The 26204-nt window shown below is 42.0% G+C and overlaps 1 protein-coding gene across 2 annotated transcripts in view; it reads right to left on the reverse strand.

Annotated features, from left to right (window-relative positions):
• Positions 1-26204, reverse strand: part of cntn4 (contactin 4) — a 208356-nt gene that overhangs the window by 114603 nt on the left and 67549 nt on the right. For both annotated transcript variants that reach the window (XM_086291344.1, XM_086291345.1), the window contains exon 4: positions 14717-14892. In XM_086291344.1, the coding sequence (XP_086147470.1) occupies positions 14717-14892 (176 nt within the window). The remainder of the gene's footprint in view (positions 1-14716; positions 14893-26204) is intronic.

Consider the following 26204-nt stretch of genomic DNA (forward strand, 5'->3'; position numbering starts at 1 on the left):
GATGAAAAACTGTGATGAATTTTAGAAGAAAAACCCTTCGGGGACTGAGCATTAGCATTACTTTCCAACGCCTCCCCTTCAACTGGGTAAAAGCATTGTCTTGTGAGTACAGCGGACAAAGTTTGCAGCACTATGAACACGTTTTGGATGCAAACTCAAAAATCTTAGGACTGTTTTTTCAAGGCACCCAAAGTGCTTTACAATGCCACTATTCATTCACTCTCACATTCACACACTGGTGGAGGCAAGCTACGGTTGTAGCCACAGCTGCCCTGGGGCAGACTGACAGAAGCGAGGCTGCCATGTCGCACCATCGGCCCCTCTGGCCATCACCAGTAGGCGGTAGGGTAAAGTGTCTTGCCCAAGGACACAACGACCAGGACAGAGAGCCCGGGGATCGAACCGGCGACCTTCCGGTTACAGATACGCTTCCCAACCCCCTGAGCCATGGTCGCCCCATGAACATAAATATATGTTTGCTTTAAAGAAGAGAAGAGATTGTGCCTTTGTTCAAAGGAAGGGAGCTGCATTCAGTTATTTGGCTGCTTTTGTGAGTGTGTGTGTGGATGGGGGTGATGGTGGGTAAGGGGGGTGAGGGCCACCTTATGTCACTTCTTTTGACACACCCCTGTTAATCACACAAAGATAGGTCGATGGAAGGAAGCACTCACTCGTGTGTGTGTGTGTGTGTGTGTGTGTGTGTCTGTTGCTTAATTTCTTTTTGCTGGATTTATTTCTTTTGCATACTTGAGGGGACACACTTAAGATAAGGTGGAAATGAAAAGAATGAGGCCTATTATTGCTCCCTGTAACCTGCACTGGTAATTGTATGTTGCGAATAATGAATGTAAGTTAAGCTTGAGCTGAATACATGATGAAAAAAAAAAACTATAACTAAGCACTGAAATCAATAAAGACACACACCCACACTAATATGAGCCAGACAGCAATCTGAAGCCTCGCTGCTAAGCAGAGATGGTTGCCGTGGCAGGTCACACATGAGGGATTTTAATAGCTCTGGTGGTAATCAGGTTACCTTTCATTCATCAAACCTACCACCACCGAACCACACAAAGCTATTCCTAGTAGGGCTTTGACACCACAAGTACTGTTAAACTGAAATATTTTCCTTTGACAGCTGATGGAAACAATAGCAGGTCAGAACCACATCTGACATTTGCTGATGATTTATGCAGAGCAAATCATCTGCTAATCAGAAGGTTGGTGGTTCAGTCCCTCCAGTCTGGGCAGGATACGAACCCCAAGGTGCTCCATCGGAGTATGACTGTTAGATAGAGAAGTGCTTGCATGAATGAGCACTCAGACAGAGTAGAAAAGCGCTATAGAAGAACCAGTTCATTTCAAATTGGCTCCATTAATGATGTACAGAGCTCAGTAAATGTAATTCACACGTTGCATAGAGACTAAGTGTCTGCACTGGTAACTCAGTTTGAAAAGTGCTACATATATTCCTAAGGGAACTATTTAAATACAGATACTTGTAATAAGTACAAAGAAAACATGGAGCTACTCGTATATTTAGAGGTTAATTGGCAGCATAATTAAATTAAACAGCTTCTTCTGGCTTCCTTTATTCCACTTCTTGTTTTTTTTTTTAATATTCAGTTTGAGGTCAGAGATCATTCATAAATGTGATTTTAGCTACCGAACCGAATAAAAGACAGACAGCGAATTAATACATTAAGAGGCTTGATATACTGTCTCAGATTTATCCATACATATTCTCCAAATTGGATTAATTAACCTTAATTAACCTTGCAATATGCAGAATATTGTCAAGTCAGTTCGAGCGGTGGCGCGGACACGAGCGCTGTCTTTGCAGACCTGCTCGTCTCAAAACTGCAAACAATCCACTCAAATGAGATTACTGATTAGTTCAGCTCCAAGTGATCTAAATGTAAAATTATCGGGCTCAGTGATTTATGAAGAGGACTATAAGGTCAGTTAATATATGTCATATTGGCCACAGAACAAGTCAATTAAGAGGCTGGCTTTAATTATTTCTTTAAACATAAATCTCTTCTTAACCCAAGAGTACGCTTTAACTAATAGCGATCTGAGAGTCTTAAGCCCTATTAAAAGAGCAATTCCTAATATTTTTCTAAAGATTAATGCCAGATTGGACCTTTAAGTGTCAAATTGGATGTGTCTCCCTCAAGGATGTAAAACCAAAGTCAGCATTCTTGCCTAAAACTAGAGAGACAGAAAAAGAAAACACCTGAATCAATACATGGGGTAAAGTCATTCAGAATAATTTGGCAGAGTGCTACAATTTTAAAGAACAGCACCAGTTTCTGCCTGAATAATACACATGCAACATCTAATATAGTGTCTTCTCATTGTTCTTGGCTACAACTGCTAAAGCAAAGTTGCACTGTGGTGTTGGTGGAGAGCAAAAAACAAAAACCAGAGCAGGACTTTGTTTTTGTTTTCCTGTCTGTGCTTCTGGGGCACTTGTACCTGAGGTCGAGGAGCTGAGAAAAAGCATCTTGGGCTTCCTGGTGTACACATGCAGAGGACACTATGGATTACTTCACATTTAAAAACATGCTGTCCAGTAGACTCGGACGGCTGCTGAGAAAGCATAACAAAGTGAGGCTGACGTTCATGCTGCCTCTGCCGTGGCCGCAGGACTCACTCGTAGCGCTTGCTGCCCACCGGCTGCAGCAGGAACTGAGTCATGGTGCTGCAGTTTGTTTTATCAGGGACTGTTTGTGATTGTGTAGAGGGGAGCACAAGTGTGTGACTGTGAAGGACACTGAACTTTAGGAGACAAACTCACTGATGGAGTAAGAGACGCCGGCTACTTGTGAAGGGTAGCGGTGCATGATTTGTCTCTGTCATACCTCTCCTTCTATAATCCACCCAGATTTTTCTCCACCTCTAATAATCACAGTAACAATATGAAGTATTTTTTTTTCAAACGTTGTTAGTTCCTGTTACAACACCCAAAACAACAGCTCAATACATAAATATAATATCATAAAAGCTTAAACTAAAGAAAGAGCTCGGTTAAACCAAAAAACAAACAATCTGACAGGACAGGTGGTATGAAGACTTTCTGCTTTTGTCCTTGCAGCAGCAAAGTTAGCAAGAGCAGTAAGTGGTTCACAGGGTTGTTGGGATCTATTAATTAGCCATATCCTCTGTGTCAGATGATCCTCCGGGCTTTGTTTTTTCTTATTCATGCCACACAAATGTTCCTTCACAGTAACGTGTGGGATTACACCACTTTTTAATGACGACTAGTGCATCCCATGCACATTTCTTCTTGCTCAGATTAACGTCTCTACTCTCCTGAAAATTCCGGCCATCTAGCACAGTCAGACTGAGGAACACCGGGAGTTTGGCAACGTCTCTCTGCAACGCTCCATGAGACAGACACATAAGTCACACTGAGCAAGAAAAACAAACTTTATCAGACGATAAAGTCACAAAAGAAGAAACAACAACAACAGGCTGCTACGCATCATGGCGCCAGGAAAAAAAAGGCGACATTTACCACTCATTGGAAAATGTTATTTTAATGAAATAACATTATGACGAAGTTTAAAACATAAAAGAATGACTTATTGTTTACTGAACTTGAGATAGAGATATCCATCATACTTCCTTGCCTTCTATTTTGATCGATGTGGTGGTTATATGCATCGTCTGTTATTTCCCTTTCTTACCTGTCAGAAAACTCTCCACTGTCTTTTGTAATTTTGCACCCTGAAGCTTGACAGCGCTGCAAGTCTCAAAGCACTCCTGTTAGTTTATTGTTCCCACATGAAACAGTTTTATTCAACTTCTCAAATCCACTCCACATTTTTTCATCCTGGTCATGCGCTCCTCCGTGAAATTGCTCTATACCCCCCGAGTAGAGCGAGCCCCACAGTTTTAGAACCACCACACTCAGCTGCACTATTATAATGCAGGCAGGGCTTAAACTACCACAGAGTAGTGCAGGAAAGTAATCATTTTGAGGTACTAACTCCAATATAGTCTTACCGAATCTCAAATTGACAACATTTCAGAGTGCAACATTGTTGTTATTATTATTATGCTTCATTTTGTTCTGGCTACAGATATTAAGAAGGTAGATGCTACACAAAACACAAGCTTGCAACATATCTCAATAAATTAAACTAGTTAAAAATAAAAATTTGTGATTTTACATCATAAAATCACGAATTTTACACATTCTTAATAATTAAATTTAGAATTAGAATTTTATATTTTAAAGTGTGATTATAATATAGCCTCAGAGATAATCTGCTACCACCACTCCTTTATACTTTGCACTGTATGAAACCATTCATATTGTTGGAGGTTGGGTTTCTGCACCCAGCATCTCAATTATTTTAGAAATCTTATAATAAAATATTTTATTATGCTCGTGACTGTACATTAGTTTAATCCTAAAGAACTTGCACAGAAATCCACCTATTTGATTAATGCACTTGTTTGTCCTGCTCTTTACTGTGAAAAACACATCTGCCACATAAATGGATAACTGAACATCCACAAATGGGATGACAAAGTTGCTGTCTACAATCATTTTTACACAGCAAATCACTGCCCTCCTAAATTCCCGTAGTTTTTCTACAGTGTGAAAAGCCGGCACCCGGTTTTGGCTGGTTGGTGACCAAAAGCGCTTAAAAAGGCACGCAGGGCAAATATGTCTGCAGATGTCCATATAAGACGCTTTCTTGGAGGTTTATGATGTGTGTAGAATTGAATCAGGACTCAAAGCTTAAATTAGGTGATTTATTTTTATTGCTTTTTTTCAGTTTTTTAAAGGAACACTGACTGCCTAGTTATCTCTTAACTGTCACTCAAAGGTGATTAATGTTGTAGCAAGGCTAATCGACTTCCTTCTTCCCAGTGGGCTTTATCTCAGACTGGTGTGGCTCATCAGAGATCACTGATGAAAGCTGCAATATCTGCACTGCTTTTTTTCTCCCCTTTGCCTCTTCTGTGAAATTAATTATTTTGCTTCTACAGACGTCTTTTTTATTAATGGTGGTACAATAAAAAGCTGCAAATAGACGCGCGGTTTTCTCCTAAACACTGCTTGCATTATTGGGCATAATACAAAATTTCACGGCGAAAGCTGAATCTTTTTTCTTCTTTTTTTTGGATTAACCCCCCATTTACTTTCATCTAAAAACACGATAGAAGGTTAGATAAAAGCATCCGAGCCTTCCCAAAATATGATCCTATAGAACAAAGTCAACAAAAGCCAGAGACATCTAAGGTACTGAATTTGTTCCCCCCAAAAAAGTCTTTGGCATTATTTTTGGCTGAGATGAAAGCTGTTGGGATTTATGAAGGGGTGATGTCTACTTCACTAAAGGTACTGATTGTGCCTGTTCACAGCGACAGGCATGGCCTCGCCCATGCTGAAAGCATGCAGCAATAGTGGCAAAATCCACCCCCCCACCCTCCCCAAAAACCAACCTCCACCTTCAGTCATCCACTCTCAGCAGCCAAAAAAGACCAAAAGAAGCATTGTTGTGAAAGGTACTTTGGGAAAGTCGTAAAAAGCATAATTTAGAATATGGTACGGCCGATGCCTTCAGATGCGGGGTGTGTGTGTGTGTGGGGGGGGGCTTGGGGTGCATTGTGGTGGGAAGGCTTGACCAAAAGCCTGTTTTTTGTTTTTTTTAAAGCGTACGCAGCTGTGCACATGTTCAAAAGGAAGCATGAAAGCACAGACTTTGCCTGCAAAGGATATCTCAAATAGCATATCCATTAAATTTGTCACTGAAAGGAACAGTGGCGAGCGCAAGTCCCTTCGAAATTTCATTAAAATATTATAGAACTGAGCTAATGTTTTCCGCACAAAAGCTTCAGAGTAATGTTCAAAACGGGAAGTGGCTAACAATGATTAATAGCCTCAGAATAAGTAAACCTGATGTCCCATCTAGATCCATTAGCATCAATTATTGCAAACCTGGGCTGGCATTACAAACAATGATCCAGATTAAGCTGATGATCACATCCCAGACATATGAGCTTTCCAAATGCCAGCACAACTTATCATACTTCAACAAGCCCGTCCAACCGTGAACATTAGATCCATCACAACCTGCTACCCCCTTGAGGATGCTCTTTGTCTTCAAGTGGAAGGTGGATATAATGTGTTTGTGTGTGTATGAGGACATCATATCTATGTTTGTACTGTCTGTGCCTGCGCAAAGGTGGGAGCCAGCACAGAGGTGTGTATTCAGTGATTTTTATCAGCCTGTCTGTCACTAGACAAGACGAGATGAATGCATGGAATGAAAAAAAAAAAAAAAATCTTTAAACGCATCTTTAATTCTCCTGCCTCGACTCTGGTCCTCAGCTGTTCCACCTTGAGTCTAAAAGCACTGTGGTTGGCAGTTAAAAGAACATTATGAGAAGACAAGTCAGTGTCTTAAACTTGCTTCTTGCTAATGCCAGCAGGGGGCGACTTCTACAACTGCAAAAAGTTGTTCAGTTGTACCAAAGTCGATAGCAACATGACATTGAGCTCTTTTTTTGTTAAAAACACCACTTTTTGGGTGACTCTATGAGCTCAGACACTTGTTTCAAGTTTTACAGAAGATTCGAGCCAAGAAGGAGGATAAATTGAGGTTTTATTTTCCTTTACCATGTGACTGACACAACGCTAGCCTTGGTTTCTGAGATCATAGAGTGGTTAGAGTCCCTATCCAAAACACCAAGGCAGTGATAGTAAAAACAGCCAGTCTGCTGTAAGGCTCTGTTACATCTGCCTTCATTTATATACAGTCTCTGGGTAGACCTTCAGATAAGTATAGAGTTGCATGGAGGCCGACAGTAGTATTTTTAGAACTGAGATTAAAGTGCATATATTTTGATGCTGCACTTCCATGAAATTTGCAACATTCTAACATATGCAGATAAAATAAAGTAATGTTGCAAACAGTAAGATTACCCAGTCCTCTGTTCAAAAAACACTGAATCCTACTTTTTAAGCGAAGTAGCTGGAAGCCATTTTTCCACATTCACCCTGCTTATTTGACATGGTAAAGTTCACACATTATTCCATTCCCTGCTATCCTTGCACTTAAACAGCCCACATTACACATTAGCTGCATCAGTTCATTAACAATTGATACCAAACACAAACCAACACTGTGCATCTCGTTGTACATTTATTGCATTTAAGTTTAAACTGACTGCTGATTGGTTAGTGTTAATATTAGCTTTTATTAGGCAGTGACTCCCTGTACATTAGTACATTAGGGCAATGAAATGCCAGCTCAACTCAAACTAACACACGTTCAGAGGTCATCATGAATGCTGGATCCCAACAAAACCACAATGACAATGCCTTCAAGTACATCAGTATCATCGATATATTCATATCATGTTCTTTCAAGGAGTTTTTCTCAAGCCACAGGGTAACTAAGTAGTGCTGTTTATTACTAATACACATTTTTGGATGTGTACTGGGACTGTCACTATATTACCTGACAGTTATTTTTCAGACACTTCATAATGACAATACTGTTGTGACTTCTCACGGAAAAAGTTTTTTAAAAATTTCTGTGGGCAAAGCAGAAAACTGTTCTGGGGTCTGTTGAACTGAAATGAACTGAAATTCTTTTTAAAAACCTCTGGACTAAAGAGGACAGGGGGGCATCTGGCTTTGTATCATCACTCAGTTCAAAAGCGTGCATCCCTGGTGGAGGTTGCATATCTGGAAAGGCACCATCAATGCTGAAAGGTTTTAGAGCAGCAGATGCTCCCGTCTACATGACGTATTTTTGAGGGAGGGCCTTGAATATTTCAGCAAAAACAATGCTAAACTGCATAATTCATCTATTATACAAGCACCATAGTAAAAGAGCCAAGGTGCTTAAATGGCCTGCAATAGAGACGATTCTCCAACTGAAAACATTTGGAGCATCATTAAATAAAAAAAAGAAGAGAGCAGATTGAGGACTGTATCAGACAACAATGGGACAACATTCCTCTCCAAAAAGTCCAACAAATGTTCTCTGCAGCTCCCAAATATTTACAGACTGTGGCAAAAAGAAGCAAAGCTGCTACACAGAGGCAAATGTTCCAGCTTTTTGGACACATTTTTTTTTCTTACATTTTCTCAATTTAAACATTAGTTTAATACATACTATTGCGATTAAGACCTCTTACACAGCATTACATTGTTGGGATATGTCACGACTCGGGCAGCAGTCGTGTGGAGGTGAGAAGGAGGATCAAAATAGCAGACAGTGGCGGAGGTGCAAGTGAGATTTATATACAGTGAGCAATAACAGAGGTGAGGGCAGAACTGAACATAAACCTAAACTGGGAAAACTAACACAAAAGGAGGACACGGGGCGGGAAGCAGAGAGACACGGTGAAACATGGAATAATGCAGAGTACACAGAAGATTCACAGAGAAACACAGACGACGCGACGAGGAGCACAGGCACACCAGGTAATCAGGAATTGGCAGACAGGAGGGGAAACAGCTTGAACTAATGGGCATAACGAGACACAAACCTACAAAGTAAAACAGGAAACTCACAGACTGTTTCACAATACCAACTCGGGGACACGAACAGGACACAGAGGAAAGACACAGGTAGCGATGATAGAAAACACCCAACTCAAAACCCTAAGAACAAATACAAAACAGCAGAAACTGGAAAATAATAACAATAAACTCAAAACACTAGGTCAAAGACCCAGGACCATGACAGGATATGGGATAGTACACAATTATGATATTAAACATGTACATTTTTTATATCATATGTACATTTTGAAACCTGTGATCTATGTACTGGTGTACTTTCACTTTAACAATTATTTAGGAATGTAAAAAAGCAAAAATGTAATGTGCTCTAAAAGGGTTAGACTTTGCTGAGGACCCTCCCCCCGCCAATTCCCTGCACGTATCATCAAAAAAGTTTTCCCCATTTCAAAGGCTGGACAGCTAAAGAGGTAAACATTAAATGCTGAGTGAGTTATTCCACTTTATAGCAGGTTCCCAAGTGTGATATGTTGATAGTGTACTGCGGATAAAAAAACATAAAAGCTAGATCATACCCATTAGCTATTTACACCTCATTAACTAAGTCAATATACTCACACCACATTATCACTCAGCTGAGAGGAGTCCAAAGGATTTATTTGCATTTAAATTAGGTATTCATATTTCCCCTTAAGGATTTAAAGCCTACTCCGGTGACATCAGGAATTTCCCACCCCTCCTATGTCCTTGGCAAAATATGAGCTTTTCTGACTCTGATGAGATACTTTATAAGTAAGCGAATATCCACTCCTACTCAAAATGGGATATATAGCGTTTCAAGGAAAGTACAGTATACAGCACTTTATTTTCTTCTTGAAAGCTCAACCTTCTTGACATCTCTGGTCGCGGAAACTTCAGCAGTGAATGAGCTCGTCACTGCATTCAACGCACAGCCCTCAGAGTGCCACCCATATAAGAAGCCCACACTATCATTCTGTTATTGAATATGCGGCCTGATCATCAGTGTGAATTATGTGTGTACATCTTTTACATAATCAGCAATACAGAATCAATAGACATACTAATCAAGGGCAGCAAGTATTGAGTGGGAGCGCCCACTAGCCATCAGTTATCCTTGCCTCGGGAGGTAGACAGCCACAACCCTTGCGAGGGTTACCGTCATCCATCAAAAGTTTGTGACACAGAAACGAATCCTGAAGTATCTGGAGCTCCGCCAATTCCAAAGAACAACCTTGAAGGCATCACGGAGCGTGCAGACTAACAAATGTTAACTGATTAATACCATTCAAGTGAGCAAGTCTCACTGTACAGTTTACTCTTGTTCTACACAATATATGCTATGCTCAACCTCTGGAAGGAGATAACACTTTAGCAAATACAAATCCCGACGTTTGAATTACAATTTAAATGGAAATGTATGATTTAAGTTCAGACCTATAAACAGGTCTTAAGTGTCAATGCAATCTAAATTCAACAAGACCAATAATGGATTTTTAGAAAGATTACTCACCTGGAACAAGATTAAGACACCACTAATACCTATTTAATTAAAGAAAAGGCAAAAATCCCTCACACCCGGAGATAAATGACTGAATTAGAAGGCAGAGCATGTTCACCGAACAACAACGCTTTCCTGTGCTCACAACGACTCACTATCAGGATTTCATTATCAATTCTAAGACCCGGCTCAAAATTAAATATCTTTTGACCTTCACGCTGAGTCAAAACAATTAACTATGGCACTGATTTATTTGATTTTGTGAGAAACTAGCAGCTTATTGAGGCTCCCATCACCAAATATCTGTACCGGCAGACCCGCGCTTTTGTCAGTCTTCAACAAATGTCCTAATTAACTAGTCTAGTCTGAAAAGTAAAATGGAAATGGAAAAGTTCCCATTCCATGACCGTTTGCATGGAATAAAAAAAAAAATCACTGTAGTCCACAAAGATATGCAGCAGTTGATTAGTAATTGATCAATAACACAAAAAGTGTTTGACGTGTTTGCAACTGTGAGTGTGACTTTGGTTTACATTTGTTTGGTCGACCGACATTTACAAGACAAGACAGCAGAAGGAGAACTACCATCGACTGATAAAACAAGATGCTGAGGTAAATACAATCGTTCAAATGGAGGGAGCAAAATACTTCTTTCATAAGCGCAAAGCAGAAAAGCACACAAAAATGAGCTTCTTTTGTGATGTGTGGTTGAAAAGCACTGGGCAGGCAAAAGACGTTGCTGCCGGTGAAAGCGCTATGGTTACCGGTAGCACCGAACAAAACCCTAACACCCTGTTCTATCCTGTGTTTCACTTCCTGCTGTTGGTCATGAAATGTAAAATGCGTTTTAAGCAACATCTATCCTCTGAGAGAGGCCGTGATGTATAAATGCTCCACAAAAAAGAAGAAGAAAAAAAACCCCCACACGCTTCAAGTAGACCTTGGGGTAGAAGCACTGCTCAGAAACATTAAGGGAATACTTACATCACACATCAGATCTTGATGGGTGAAATATTCAAGTTGAAAATCTTTCCTGGCGTGCACTGTCATTTTTACTTTTTTAGATCAAAATGATGGGACAGCGATCAGTAGAAACCAAACTCCCTTTGAAGCCTGGATACAAACCCACACCAAAAATAAATTAAATGTTCTCTTAATTTGTTTTTTGAGAAGCAGATTTTGCTTTTGCTAAAATGTTTGTGTAGTATTTAGAATATGACAAACTATGCTGAATGGTCTTTCCCCATACAACCCTCCCATTCACCTGGGCTTGGGGACCCACATTAGGGGTCCACTACCGCTAAGAATGAGTTTGCACCTCCTTCTGATCCCAAACAGGAGGCCTTCTGTGCATAAGTCAAATGTGTTAGCCACTACAGCATGGAGCCACATGAGTAAACTATTGATGTTTCTCACATGACGTCAAGCGGACATTGCCTGAGATTTGTCTCCCACACTGGGAGTAACACAGTCACCTGTTGCTAGGGTGACAAGTGTATTCCCCAACTGGTTGACAGCGGTTCCTCAGGGTTGCTGGTGCAATGCAACCTGCAAATGGAGACTGGAGAATGGTTTCCCTTCAAAGTAAAAGTTGTGCCAGTCATGTGGTTGGGTTCGGTCACAGAAAAAACTACGTGCTACAGACACTCACACGTTACCTGAATTATTTTTATATTTCGATTTCCCATTTCTGCAGTAGTTCGCTAAAATTAGGTTACAATGAAAAACATTTTTGATTCACATTATGTGAATCATCTGTGATTTCTCCAACAGGCTGGTCAGTGCAGATTTAAACTTCACTCAAACAAACGTACCGGGTGGTTGTTGTGGAATATTTCCAGGTTTGAATTGATGTGCATTCTGTGCGCTAATGAGCATTTACTGTGTCTGTGGTATCGACTGTGCAGCGTGTATGTGTGTGGTAATGACAGAAGTGTCACCATGTGCAATTGTGTGACTTAGTGATGTATTTTTAATAGTCTGTGGAAAACAATGAATGCTCTGTGGCAAAAACAAAAGGTCTCTAGCATTTAAGATAGCATTTCCTTTAGTGGGATCAGTTGTTTGGTCTTTTTGTGAGGTTTGTTAACATGAAAAATGCAGCATATCATCCAATCCTCAAATGACATATTTTGTTGAGTTACGTCTACAGTTATGCATGTAATGAAAGTTCCTCCAGTTATGAACAGGATGACTAGCTGTTCGCAATTATCCGTAGTTTCTGTTCCAATTCTAATTTTTTTCTCATGCTGTTTTTGAAAGTTGTTTCATTTTCTTTGTGCCTTGCGTTGCCCCGGTCTGTCTCTCACTGCTCTGTGTCAAATCTAGTTCTTTCTTTCAGTGTAGTCTTTCATTTCATTTGATTCCTGCTTTATTTTGAAGGTTAGTTCCTCTTGTGGCTTTCTCTTTCTTTTTTACGTCCTTTCTTTGTTCAACCTTGTTATTGTCACGATTGACTTCACCTGTACCTTGATACATGCATGGTTTCTTTCAGTCTTTGTGTGCCTGCCTAGTGTTCCTGGATTGTATTGCTTTTAGATGTGGTTTAAAAATTGGACAAACTTGTGTTATAGTACATTGTTTTTATTATTGTTTCTGTAAGTAACAATAGGACTCCTTCCCTTTACCTTCATGTCCCCAGCGCTGAAGTTTCCTTCACAGTTTCATCCTCTTTCTACGGTATACACTCTAGTTATGCTTCATCTTTTTCCACAGGAAATCAATTATAGTAAGGACATGTTTTCATGACAGTGCACGATTACACTGAAGATGGGGCAAACTTTAAATCTCTTGACTTTTGACCTTTTTGATTGTAGCAGATGTGCATTTATATGGCTCCAAATGATTACGCTCATTTTGGCTCTGACGGGTGCAATTAGCACTGGGCTTATTAGAGGAGCGAGTCAGTTCAGACCCTGTCTTGTGTCAAAATCACAGTCAAATTATGCGTAAAACTAATTACCATCAAAAGGTCATGACCTTTACTGGAGGAAAAAATATTGCTGTTAGGTGCTGAAACACAACTTATACCTGCACTGTGTGCATCTGACTAGGAGTCTGCAGGAGGACCTCACTCATATCCTTTACTTCCCTTGAATTTCTATAAAGAATTGCATGACACTCTAAAGTAATACCAGTTGCCCTTTAAATTATTCGCTTGAACCTTTACCATTCAATCATGCAGTGGAGTTAATTAAGCTATACCAAGAGTAATAAAGAAGATAGATGACATTCGGTCATACACGCACACGCCGACTCTGTGACAACAACTGCAGGTTGGTAAGGTCAGAGTCCGACAATTGATGGAACTGTCATCCTATCATAGTGGAAATTCACCAGCAGAATCAGATCACGGATTGACCTCCTGCTGGTCCAAGGAACTAAATAAATGGCCTGAGGCACATTGGTGGCCTTGTCCCCAAACACCAAACCTCAAAATCTAATCTGAGCTAGTGATCACTCTTTTGCCTTTAATGTCATGATTTACTCCTGTCAAATAACTGGCACATAAAGTAGGCACTTATTGACTCAGTCCTGCTAGAAATATGAGGTCCAGAGGCTTGTCAGTTAGACTCATCAAGATCCATCAAACAATCTGTCGTCCTCCTGGTCGGAAATCAGTATGATAGGGCCATTAAAAAAACATTAATCTGCAAAAGTGATGGTGCTGACTTTGCATTTCTTCATGAGTGGGTGTGCTGTTTTTGTTCTCTGAAGTAACGGAAAGTAAAGTTTCATCAGCTAACCCTTGGTGCTCCTTAATGGCTACTTTCAGCTGCTCTGCGTTTCCGAAGAGGCTATAAAACTTTGTGACAGGCCTGTGATACAGTTGAGTATCACTCGATGAAGTTCACATCTAACCAATGACAGTGATACTGAGGTGAGTGAGTGAGCATATCCTGAACTTTTCTGTTGCTAAGCTGTTTTTGCCACTGTTTTCCTTAGCTCATGTTAGCTAGAAGTTTACTGGAAATTTACTTTGCTTTGATGTGGAAGAAACCTAACCTTTTCAGATTAAGGAAATTTGTAAATAATCTCATATGAAGTTTAACAAACTGTTTACCAGAGGGTAAATGTGACTTCTAGGACACGCAAGTGTAGCATTAGCTGCCATAATTTTTAGCTAACAACTATGTACTGTTATCTAGGTTTGTATGAGATGGTCTGTTGTCTAATGTCTGATCCACATTACTAACTCTGACAATATTACAAATAAATAAGCACATTTATGCTAATGCTGTTGGGCTATAGAGGGTTAAAAGAGATTGAATGGTCACTTAGCTAATAAGCCATTAGCATAAAACCAATGTTAATGCTCAAACTTGGCTAAGAAGTTTAGTTGAGTCTGCAGAACGTACAACCAAGACCCGAACCTTCCACTTCATCACTGTGCCTGTACTCCAAGACACCTCAGAGGAAAACCTTGATCTTTTTCCTCCACTGCAGTGAGTTTAGCGCTTGCTGTTTGCCTACTGTGCAGCCATTTATAGAGTAAACGCCAGTCAACACACAAATAGCACCTCAGAGATAACTTTCTCCATGTTAAACATGTCATGAAGAGCAGCCCACTATGTTATCCTTGTTTGTGACTGACATGTTTTTCTCTTTCTCCCTCTACTTTTACTTTTTTATTTCTCCAATGGAAGCCAAGAAGGCTCAAATGCTCGCCTAAAGAAAATAGAAAAAAATAAACTCACATGCGAAGGTTAGACTGGCCTCTCGGCTAACGATGGTCCCGAAAGAGTTGGAGGCGAGGCACTGATACGTTCCAGCATCTTGGTCTTTGTTCAGATGGCTGATTCTGAGGTTGCCCCCAGAAAGGCTGTAGTGAGATCCAGTTTTGGGATTTATTTCCGTGCCGTTCAGTCTCCATCTAAAAAAGAGAGAGAGAAAAATGAACATGTAAATTTAACAAATTAAACACTGTTCAGTGTAGACTGGGGCAATGGAAGTACGCCAGAGCACAAGAAGAAGAAGCAGAACGTGACTTGTATATTTGATTGTTTTTCAACAAGAGAGAAATGAAAGGTGGAGAGGACCCAGAAATCATGCCCTCCAGCTTAGTGTTAATCTAAGCAGCAGTGAACCACTATGGTGCCAAGGACTTGACTCCCTGAGAATAGATAGCATTTCAGGCCATCCATCTTGCCAGACCCCAGTCAGACCGCATAAAAATCCTGCTTAATCATTATGGTACAACAATTAAAACGATGCCTGCAAGCTCGCCTTCACACTCGTACATTCTAGACCCTTCCACTTGATTATCATTGGTGTTAGGAGTGGGTGACTGGGCGGGACCAACGAAGGGTATAATTCACTTAAAATGGCAACAGACTCTCCAATCTCTCCACACAGATGCACCTTATTAAAGAAACACAGGTGGGAGAAAAATCAGTCATTTCAGAAAAATGGCTTCAAGCCATAACTCGCTTCAACCAAGGCAAGAAAACCTAAAACAGACAGAGAAACGAGCTCATACATTGCCATTTGTTATTGATGTTGTATAACTATCTCAGCTGTAAAAAGGTACAGCACAGATAAACAAGCCTGAAAAGAAGATTTAATATGGCATTGGATAATGGACTACCCGGATCTGATTTGGGCTTTGAGGGGTTTTGTAGCTGATTATTTCTTTGAGGAGTTTCTCTGAACGATTTCCCATTCAGCTGGAAAAGCAGAGCATTGTTTTCCGCTGAAAAAAGAAAGCAGCTTTGATGTGAAAAAAGGGGCTTTGCTAAAGCCCCTTTTGTACAAGAGACAGAAGTTGCACAAAGCTGTTTGGGGGTACTGTCTTAACTTTCCCTGTTATGCCAATTTGGAGCCTTTGAGGCATAATAACCTTTCTAAGAAAGCACTGATAGTGGCGTTGTGGAATTTTCTTGCTGTATTATGTCTTTTGTAGCATAATGTGGCTTATAGAATACACTCGTTTGCCTTCAGTGGCAGGGAAATCCAACTTATGTGGTCCCCTGGACAAAGACACCTGTAGGTACAGAGCTTCCATATGAAACAAGTAGGAGCTGTTTACATGAGAAACAGTGTCGGGTTGTGCTCCTTAGCCGCCTACCCACCCACACACACACACACACACACACACACACACACACACACACACACACACACACACACACACACACACAGCCACAGCAGAATAGTTGTTGGCTGGGGCATTGCTGCACTCACAAAGAGCGTCTGCAGACTTTTATTCTTTTAATAGACCAAATGTGTAGCACAATGGTCTTTCATGGCACTCCTCCAGTTCACTCATAAGTAAGTGCACACTCTCAAGAGCCTTGTTACTACACACAATAGAGAAGAGCCTGAGGAGGGGCGGCTGCGGTCTCACAGGACTACAGCAGAGATTCATTTGCAGCTGAAGCGGAACAAACTAAAATCAACATAAATATGTCCCGGCTAAGTCCCACCTTCGAGTGGAACAGGAGCTGAACGGATGGGCAGTGTGAGGCGACGCGGCAAAAACCTCAATATCGCCCTCTGATAGCGGCTTCCTGTGAGGTTGAAAAGGCATCCCATCAAATATGAAAGCAGCCTTTTCACAGTCGTAATTGCTCGGAGAGGCTTGGCATTGTATTTGCAGTCAAACGGCTTAATCGGTGACAGCTTGAAAAACCAAACGCTGCAAAAGATTTTCCCTGCCAGCCGTCGATTCGCCGCTTTATCTGGGCCTTTCGAAAACATTAGCCTGGATAGCTAATTGAGCCTGGAAAATGTTTTGATGTATCTGAGTGAGTAATCATGTCTCTTGTTGAAAATGAAGAATTTACCCAGTCAGAGGCAGACATTGTGTATGCGCCATGTTGTGTGGTCGTTAAACATAGTAGTAGTTAAGGATAATTGCCCGCCCAAAGCCGCCGTTGTTCTTTTGTGACAAATTATACAGCCTGTGACAGCTCTTGTCACTTTAAGCCAATTAGAACTTTAAACTTTAAGTGGCAGATATTCAAATATTTCTGTATAACACCAGATAAAGCCGGCGCGGGGACCACAATAGAAGGTAGCGTGGCGGGAGAGACGACACTCGTCATGGTGCCACTGAGTATCCTCCACGGGTAGCAGAGCAACAGATTACATCAAACACATGTAAACTCAATTAATAATTCTATTTACAGTGATTTATGATGGCAAACAGGCCACAACAGCAGTTCCATTTGTTAGGCACATGCTTTATCCAATCATGTAACAACAGGCCGTGCACACAGTGGCATAATACCACACCATCTGGCTTATGAGGCTGTTAATGTTAGGCGGTCTGTTCTTTTTCTTAAGCCCGGTGCTTAAAAGTGCTTAAAAATTACTACTTTGTGTTACGGCCATGCAAACATCACACCACCGTGGGACACTATAAAGTTTTAAATTACACACTCTTGGATTAGAAATGGAAAGAATATCTCCTCGTCATCTGAGGTGTGGCGTAAACTATAAATAATTTACAGGTGTTTAAAAAAATGACAGGAAAACATGCCTGCGTGTGATTCAGAGCTCCAGAGCTTTAAATACCTCCTGACTAGCTTATGTGCTTTTTCAAAAGGTGTTGTGAGTCTGTTCTTTATCGGACGGTGCTCTCTGTTTTGTTCGGTGAACTGTAACACGGCCCACTCAGTCTCCAGATTTGATTCCTCTGTGGCTGTTTATGCAAAGGTCAAACCACAGAACGACTAGGAGAGTTTGTAGCTGAACACCACTTTGGTATTGACACTGCGAACCTCGCTTATCTGCTGGCCTGCAATTACGTGGGCGCCCAGCAGTGATATACTTGAATAGAATAGAATAGAATAGAATAGAATAGAATAGAATAGAATTCAACTTTATTGTCATTGCACATGCACAGGTACAGGGCAACGAAATGCAGTTTGCATCCATCCAGAAGTGCTTTAGTGATATAGGTATATTACAATATATATTAGCAATAGTATAGATATGTAAGTATATTACAGAAATGGGTCTATTATGGTATGTTATAATGTACACGGTATGAAGTATGTTGTGAATATTCTATAACTAAGTATGTACAGGCTGTAGTGAGTACAAGCTATGAACAGGATATAAATATGAAAAACTATACAGAATATGAAATAAATAACTTTACAGAAATCTGAGATATACAGCTATACAGAAATGGGAACTATGCAAGTTGTAAACAGTTGTAGGATTAAAGATTATTGAATGTACAGAATGATTATTTACACAGAGCTATACAGTAGTGCAGTTAAGATAAGTGAGGGTGTAGATAGTTTCTACAGAGGCTATATAAAGTGCTAGTGGTTGTGAGTGGTGGTTCACTCCATGTTATTATTGTGTGTTTGAGGGTACAGTTGTCCATTGTGTGTGTGTATGTTCAGTCCATGAGTTTAACGTGGGTCAGATGTCAGGAGGCAGAGTTCAGGAGTCTGACAGCTGTGGGGAAGAAGCTGTTCCGGTACCTGGTGGTCTTAGTCCGGAGGCTCCTGTGGCGCCTCCCAGAGGGCAGGAGGGTGAAGAGTCCATGTGATGGGTGACTGGGGTCTTTGATGATTTTCCCAGCCCTTTTCAGACACCGCTTCCTGTAGATGTCTTTTATGGCAGGAAGTGGTGCTCCGGCGATGCGCTGGGCAGTTTTCACGACCCTCTGCAACGCCTTCCGGTCCGAGGCAGAGCAGTTCCCGTACCAGACTGTTATACAGTTGGTCAGGATGCTCTCGATGGTGCAACGATAGAAGTTCACCAGGATGTCTGAGGACAGGTGGTTCTTCCTCAGAGTCCTCAAGAAGAAGAGGCGCTGGTGAGCCTTCTTGACCAGCTTGGAGATTTTGAAGATTTTGAAGGCATTGAGGCCAAAGTTTGAATATTAGAGGTGGAAGCTACAGCACCTGGATGTTCTGTGTGGGTTCCCAGTCATCCGAGTCATGGTTGTCTCGAGAGCTTGAAAAACAACCGGTTCCCAACCTGAGCCTCCCTGAGCCTGGTTCTGTCGGAGGATTCTTCCTGTTAAAAGGGAGTTTTTCCTTCCCACTGTCGCCAAAGTGCTTGCTCATAGGGGGTCATATGATTGTTGGGTTTTTCTCTGTATGTATTATTGTAGGCTCTACCTTACAATATAAATCCCCTTGAGGTGACTGTTGTTGTGATTCGGTGCTTTATAAATAAAACTGAATTGTTCTAGAACTGAAGAAGCTTCCTGGAGGAGGGGCAAAAAATCTTCAAAGATCTAAAGAAGTCCAGTGTTCCACTTTTTAGGCTCTAAAGAATAGCACCTGAATACTCAAGTGTCTTTTTCCCTCAGTCCATAAGATAAGATAAGATAACCTTTATTAGTCCCACACGTGGGAAATTTGTTTTGTCACAGCAGGAAGTGGACAGTGCAAAAGTTATGAGGCAAAAATTAGAATACAATAAGAATAAATACAGTACACAACTGTACAGAATAGAATAAAATAAAATACTATATACAGTAGAATAAAATAAAATAAATATACAATAAGATAAAAATAGAATACAAATACAAATACTATATACAACTGAGTAAAAATACAACGATGACAGAAAGGATTATTGCACTTAGTATTATTGTATATGTATGGATGTGTGTGCTTGATCAGTTAAAGTCTTTATTATGGAGTCTGACAGCAGTGGGGAGGAAAGACCTGCGAAATCTCTCCGTCCCACACCGTGGGTGCCGCAGTCTCCCACTGAAGGAGCTGCTCAGTGCTGTCACAGTCTGCTGCATGGGGTGGGAGATGTTGTCCATCAGGGATGACAGCTTAGCCGCCATTCTCCTGTCACTCACCACCTCCACTGGGTCCAGAGGGCATCCTAGAACAGAGCTGGCCCTTCGGATCACCCTGTTCAGTCTCTTCCTGTCCCCAGCAGAGATGCTGCCGCCCCAGCAGACCACACCATAAAAGATAGCAGAAGCCACCACAGAGTCATAGAATTTCTTCAGGAGTGGGCCCTCCACTCCAAACGACCTGAGTCTCTGCAGCAGATACAGCCTGCTCTGCCCTTTCCTGTAGAGGGCGTCTGAGTTATGAGTCCAGTCCAGTCTATTGTTCAGATGAACACCAAGGTACCTGTAGCTGTCCACAGCCTCAATGTCCATACCTTGGATGTTCAGTGGTTGCAGTGGAGAATGCTTGTGCCTGCGAAGTCTACCACCAGTTCCTTGGTTTTACTGGCGTTGATCTGGAGGTAGTTCAGCTGGCACCAGTCCACAAAGTCTTGGGTCAGACCTCTGTACTCCTTGTCGTCCCCATCAGTGATGAGGCCGACTATTGCAGAGTCATCAGAGAACTTCTGCAGGAAGCACTGGGTGGAATTGTGGGAGAAGTCTGCAGTGTAGATGGTGAAGAGGAACGGAGCCAGAACCGTTCCCTGTGGGGCCCCCGTACTGCAGACGACCCTGTCCGACACAAAGCCCTGAGTCCTCACATACTGTGGTCGGTCGGTGAGGTAGTCCAGGATCCAGGTAGTGAGGTGATGGTCCACTCCAGAGTTCACCAGCTTGTCCTTTAGAACCGAGGGAAGAATGGTGTTGAAGGCACTGGAGAAATCAAAGAACATGATTCTCACAGTGCTTCCAGCGGTCTCCAGGTGAGCGAGGGAACGATGTAGGAGGTAGGGGTGGGTTCTTATAATCGATTCATCGATTAAAATCGATTCTGGCTTGGATAACGTAAAATCGATTCATTAAAATCCTGAATCGATTTTTTAATATAAATTTATTTTGCCCAAAATGCCAGAATCTCAGGTGAAATCTCACAAAATTTCAAGAACCACCAAACAGTTAAGACAGTAAATGAGAGCAGGAACACGGATTCTGCACAAAGACTTAAACACACAGCGGGACCCGCGGATCAGAATCAGTTAGATGTTGCTTTTCTCACAGTCGGGGCTGAAAGCCGACAGCTCGCTGACTCTGATCTGTCGGCGGGTCCGCGCTTTGTGTTCATGCCCTTTATGCGCCGATTCTAAAGCTGTTAGTTTGATCTCTCTCCAAACAATATTGACCGAACCAGCAGCAAAAGAAGATCCAAACGCTTCACATAAACATCGTCATGAATTCACTCAGACTTTTACTGTTTTGCTTCCACTGCGATGCACAGCTCTCTCTCTGTACTTCAAGAACAGTTTCCCTTTCTTCATTATTCGCTTGCTTGTTACGCACAAGTCTACTGTTGTTTACAGGCTGTCGGCCGCTGTTTTTTCCCTTTTACATTCTTCCGAAAAGAAAACCTCATTTCTGCTGTTCAATACTGAACAAATTTAAACTTTTTAAAATTATTCAAAATGCAAAACGCTGTGTCTGTAATAAAACCGCTGTAACTTCAGAGGTGATGTTCATATGTTGATTAATGGTTTTCTTTCGTTTTTGATGTACTGCAGAATATTTTTATAAAATCCCAGGCCAGGAAAATCACCTTCATGTTTTTCTGTGTTTTATCCTCAGCTACTTTGACACAAAGGCCTCTGCTGTGATGCTCACACCTGTGATAAAGTCTTGCGTGTGTCAGCTTCCTTTTTATTGATACAAAAATATGTAAATGTACTGATCTGAATTATAATATTTCTGACTGTCAAAATTTCCCAGATTTAAATCGAATCGAATTAAATCGAATCGTGGATCGAATCAATTCGGGGCCTTGTGAATCGGAATTGAATCGATTCTAGAAATCAGTGACGATACCCAGCCCTAGTAGGAGGTGAATGACGGCATCATCCGCTCCAATGCCAGGCTGGTAGGCAAACTGAAGTGGGTCCAGTGATGAGCTTATTAGGCGCCGAAGCTGAGCCAGGACCAACCGCTCCAGGGTCTTCATCAGGTGGGATGTCAGAGCCACCGGCCTGTAGCTGTTGAGGTCCTTGGGGCGTGAAGTCTTTGGCACTGGTACAACACAGGAGGTTTTCCAGAGCTGTGGAACTCTTCCCAACCTCAGGCTCAGGTTGAAGAGGTGCTCCATCACCCCACACAGTTGGTCCGCGCAGGACCTGACGACCCTCGAGCTGATGCCATCTGGACCCGCTGCCTTCTTGCCATTAATCCTCCTCAGTTCCCTCCTAACCTGGGTGGTTGAGAGAGACAGGCTGGAGCCTTGTGTTGAGTGTGTATTGGATGCTGTTGTTGGGGGTGGGGGGGAGTGAGCAGGGTGAATAGAGGAGGTGTGAAGTGTCTGAGGTGGAACAGCAGCAGTGGGGGTGGGTGAGTCTGCAGCCGATGTTGTAGACTGTCTCATGGTTGAATCAAATCTGTTGAAGAAATGATTCAGTTCATTTGCCCATCTCACATCCCTCCCAGGCAGAGAGTTCTGCTGTTTGTGGCCCGAGATGGTTCTGAGGCCTCTCCAGACTTCACCAACGTTGTTTTGTTGAAGCTGGTTCTCCATCTTCTGCCTGTAGCTCTCCTTCCCATTCCTTATCAGTCCCCTCAGCTCTCTCTGCACCCTTTTCAACTCCTCTTTGTCTCTGGATAACAGGTATTCTGAGTATTTAGGCCATACCAATATAACATTTAGAAAAAAAGCCCCATTCCACCAAAAGTTAAGATTTTAGTTAGATAGCTTAGCAGTGTTTTGAAGCTAGGCAGCAACCCAGAGTCTCTGCAGGCAGTGAGAAGGAGGATGGCAGCTGTGTCATATAAATGGCTCCAATGAGAGGTGTAGTGTCTTGTATACCAAGGCATATGGCGTCTACTTCCGTCTGGGTAGGGGGGATTTATTGTAAGACTATAAAAATAGCCTGCACTGTATCGACGCACAGTCAGTCTAGTCAGTCATATTAAGGCCAATCAATGTGTTCGATAAAAGGAAGACAAAGAGCTGATTGATTTTCTAGTTTTATTTTATTTAACCTGTGATGTATACTGCTACCCTGACATTTCTTTCCTCACTTTAGTCTTAAAACCGTCATGTGGCCTGATAAAAGTGCCAAAAATCTGGAGTAACGTCGTCTTAATGACACTCGTAGCTCATTCATAGCTCACACAGACGCGAGCAAGAAAAGCCAACACGTCAGCAGACTTTGAAACTTTGTCAGTGGTTGTCTGACTTGATTACAGGCGTGACTGCTGTGAGCTAAAAGGAGATGAGTATCCAGAAAGACATGAGACATGCCTTTAAAATAGCATGTGACTGTGCTGAAGTGATGGGGGAAGTGTTCAGATTAGCAACATAGTCTATGAATATAGAAAGAATATAAAAAACTCCATCAGAAGTAAAAATTGTGAGTTATAATATTTAAGGAAACAACAAGTATAATTAGAATCAGAATCAGAATCAGAAAGGGTTTTATTGCCAAATGTTGAGCAGGTTTACATCCATCCATCCATTCGCTTCCGCTTATCCTTTTCAGGGTCGCGGGGGGCGCTGGAGCCTATCCCAGCTGTCATAGGGCGAGAGGTGGGGTAAGGTTTACAACATTAGGAAATTGCTGCGGTGCTTCAGTGCAAACATACTGTCATAAATTACGCATAAATAGACATGAAAAAATAAATAAATAAATAAAAATAAGAATAAGAATTAAAAGTGCTAAGTAGATAGATAGATATATACATGATATATACATGAGTGCAGGTGGTGATCAGTGCCAAACATGGAATGATGCAGTGAACACAGCGTAGGGTCATGTGTTAGGGGTGGGAACAGTCGTACGTTTATTGTTCATGTGTCCAACAGCAGAGGGGAAGAAACTGTTCTTATGGCGAGAGGTTCTGGTGCGAATGGACCGGAGCCTCCTGCCTGAGGGGAGCAGGTCAAACAGACTGTGTCCAGGGTGAGAAGGGTCAGCTGAGATCCGAGCTGCACGCCCCAGTGTCCTGGAGGTGTACAGGTCCTGCAGAGATGGGAGTCTGCAGCCAATCACCTTCTCAGCAGAGCGCACAACACGCTGCAGTCTCTGTTTGTCCCTGATAGTGGCTCCAGCGTACCACACGGTGATGGAGGAGGTGAGGATGGACTCGATGATTGCAGTGTAGAATTGCATCATCGTCCGTGTTGACAGGTTGAATTTCTTCAGCTGCCTCAGGAAGTACATCCTCTGCTGGGCTTTCTTAATGACAGAGGTGATGGTGGGCTCCCACTTCAGGTCCTGGGTGATGGTGGTACCCAGGAAGCGGAATGAGTCCACAGAGGTGATGGGGGTCTCAGTCAGGATGATGGGGGGGAGTGGAGCTGTGTGCTTCCTGAAGTCCACAATAATCTCCACTGTCTTCTGGGCATTCAGCACCAGGTTGTTGCGGCTGCACCAGGACACCAGACGTTCAACCTCCCTCCTGTAGGCAGACTCATCCCCGTCCGAGATGAGTCCAATAACGGTGGTGTCATCTGCAAACTTGATTAGCTTGACAGACTGGTGGGTGGAGGTGCAGCAGTTGGTATACAGGGAGAAGAGCAGGGGAGAAAGAACACAGCCCTGAGGGGAGCCGGTGCTGATGGTCCGGGAGTCAGAGACATTCTTTCCCAGCCTCACATGCTGCTTCCTGTCTACTGAACTACTCGTGATTTGATGTTAGGGCATCATTACTGCTGTGGCTGTGAGATGGCCAAGAAGTTAACCTTGACTAGGATGGATTTCCATTACAAACCCTTTTGGATCGGGATATTTCTACTCTTGTTACCAAAAACTGAACCAGTCAGTGTTTTCTTTTGGAGCAATATTCAATCAGAAAGTTCTTCAAAGAAAAAAGAAAAACACAAAAAATGCCACAACTGATTTATAAGTGGCTGATCTGGTCAAGTCAGTTTTTGTGCCGCTCTGCACCATTTCATGCACTCTTCCTCTTTTTAAAATGCTTCAGGCTTGGCCAGTGTTGGTTCCTCAACTTAAAAACGATGCTCCTGGTTGTAACCAGCCGTAATCGCCAGTGATGATTCTTGACATCTAAGTCAGATCAGTTTGGCACAGACATTAATGCCTGCTCTACGTATGAGATCAGGTCCCTTTTTAAATCACGGGAGAGCTGGACCTAAGTGGAGTGATTGAAAAGGGGTCCAGCTGTGCACAAGGTTACAGCCTTGAAGGGAGATTAGCTAAATGGTGGTTTTTATTTATTTTTACGGGCAGACTCACCTTGCAAATGTAATAAGGTACATGCGAAAGCACCAGTCTGTCAGCACGAGTAGGTGCAGTTAGTGCAATAGACTCAGCTGATGATGGGTGTATTTCATTCGCGTCAGACAGAGCAGGTTAGCTGTATTTTCGGTGTTTATGCACCAAGTTAAGGAGCTGCTGTATTTATTTGCAGTGTTTAAGTTTCTGGATCACTAATAAAGATTTAGGTCTTTTTGTCGAGTATGCTGTGTAATAGTAATTTCAATCAGCTGGGGTTGCAGTTATTCTTTCATACTTTAAATATCACTTTTAGAACCCAGAGTGCAGAGTGACGTGTCAATTTTCTCATCTAACTCTTACAAGGAAGAAAGTCTGTTTTCGAGACGTGTCTAATTATTAATGCTGTGTTGCTATATTATTATTATCGGCATGTTTAACCACACGCTTGAGTGCCTGAAATTCGATTTATTAGCTACAATCTTCCTCTCCTCTTCATCTGGATTTGCTGCAGACAACACTGTGCACATGTCTCTGCTCCATGTAAACACTGCGGCACGAGCTGTCAGAGTTTACAGCTGTGTGACACGCAATTAATGAACTTTGAGTATGATTTAGTTCCTGTCTGTGTGTGTGTTGCAACACGTCTCTAAGAGGCAGCGGCAGCTCTGACAGGACCACACAGCGACCTTGACAGGAAACAGCTGATTAGGTCATTCTCTAAGCTGGCTAAGTCCCAAGTATTAAATGTACTACTGCTTCCAAATGGCTCTACAGTAATTTCAGTCAGCAAATACAATAGATTTCAACTTTTACTTACAACGAAACAACCTTTCAATAGACTAATGGTGGAGGTGAGGAGGAAATAAAGAGAGACATAAAAACAGGGATCTCTTTGAACTCTGCAGCAGAGAGAAGACGTCTGAGAGGAGAGCAAGTGGAGATTAGCATGCATTCACAGACTACAGATTGGCAACACATGTTTCCGGCAGGGGGTAGAAGGAAAAATCCACTGTAAAACAGAATTTATGTAATATATGCCTATGATCCTGATCAGCTTAGACTTGATTTTTCATGGATGAACAAGTAGAACCAGAACCAAGACTATGTTGTTGATGCATCAGGAGAGTAATCCTAAGAGCGGTTACA

The sequence above is a fragment of the Aulonocara sp. 'chitande type north' Nkhata Bay genome, linkage group LG5 (genome assembly GCF_057382095.1).
Source record: "Aulonocara sp. 'chitande type north' Nkhata Bay isolate Kocher_YH1m ecotype deep benthic linkage group LG5, A_spYH_male_GT1.1, whole genome shotgun sequence".
Lineage (NCBI taxonomy): Eukaryota > Metazoa > Chordata > Actinopteri > Cichliformes > Cichlidae > Aulonocara > Aulonocara sp. 'chitande type north' Nkhata Bay.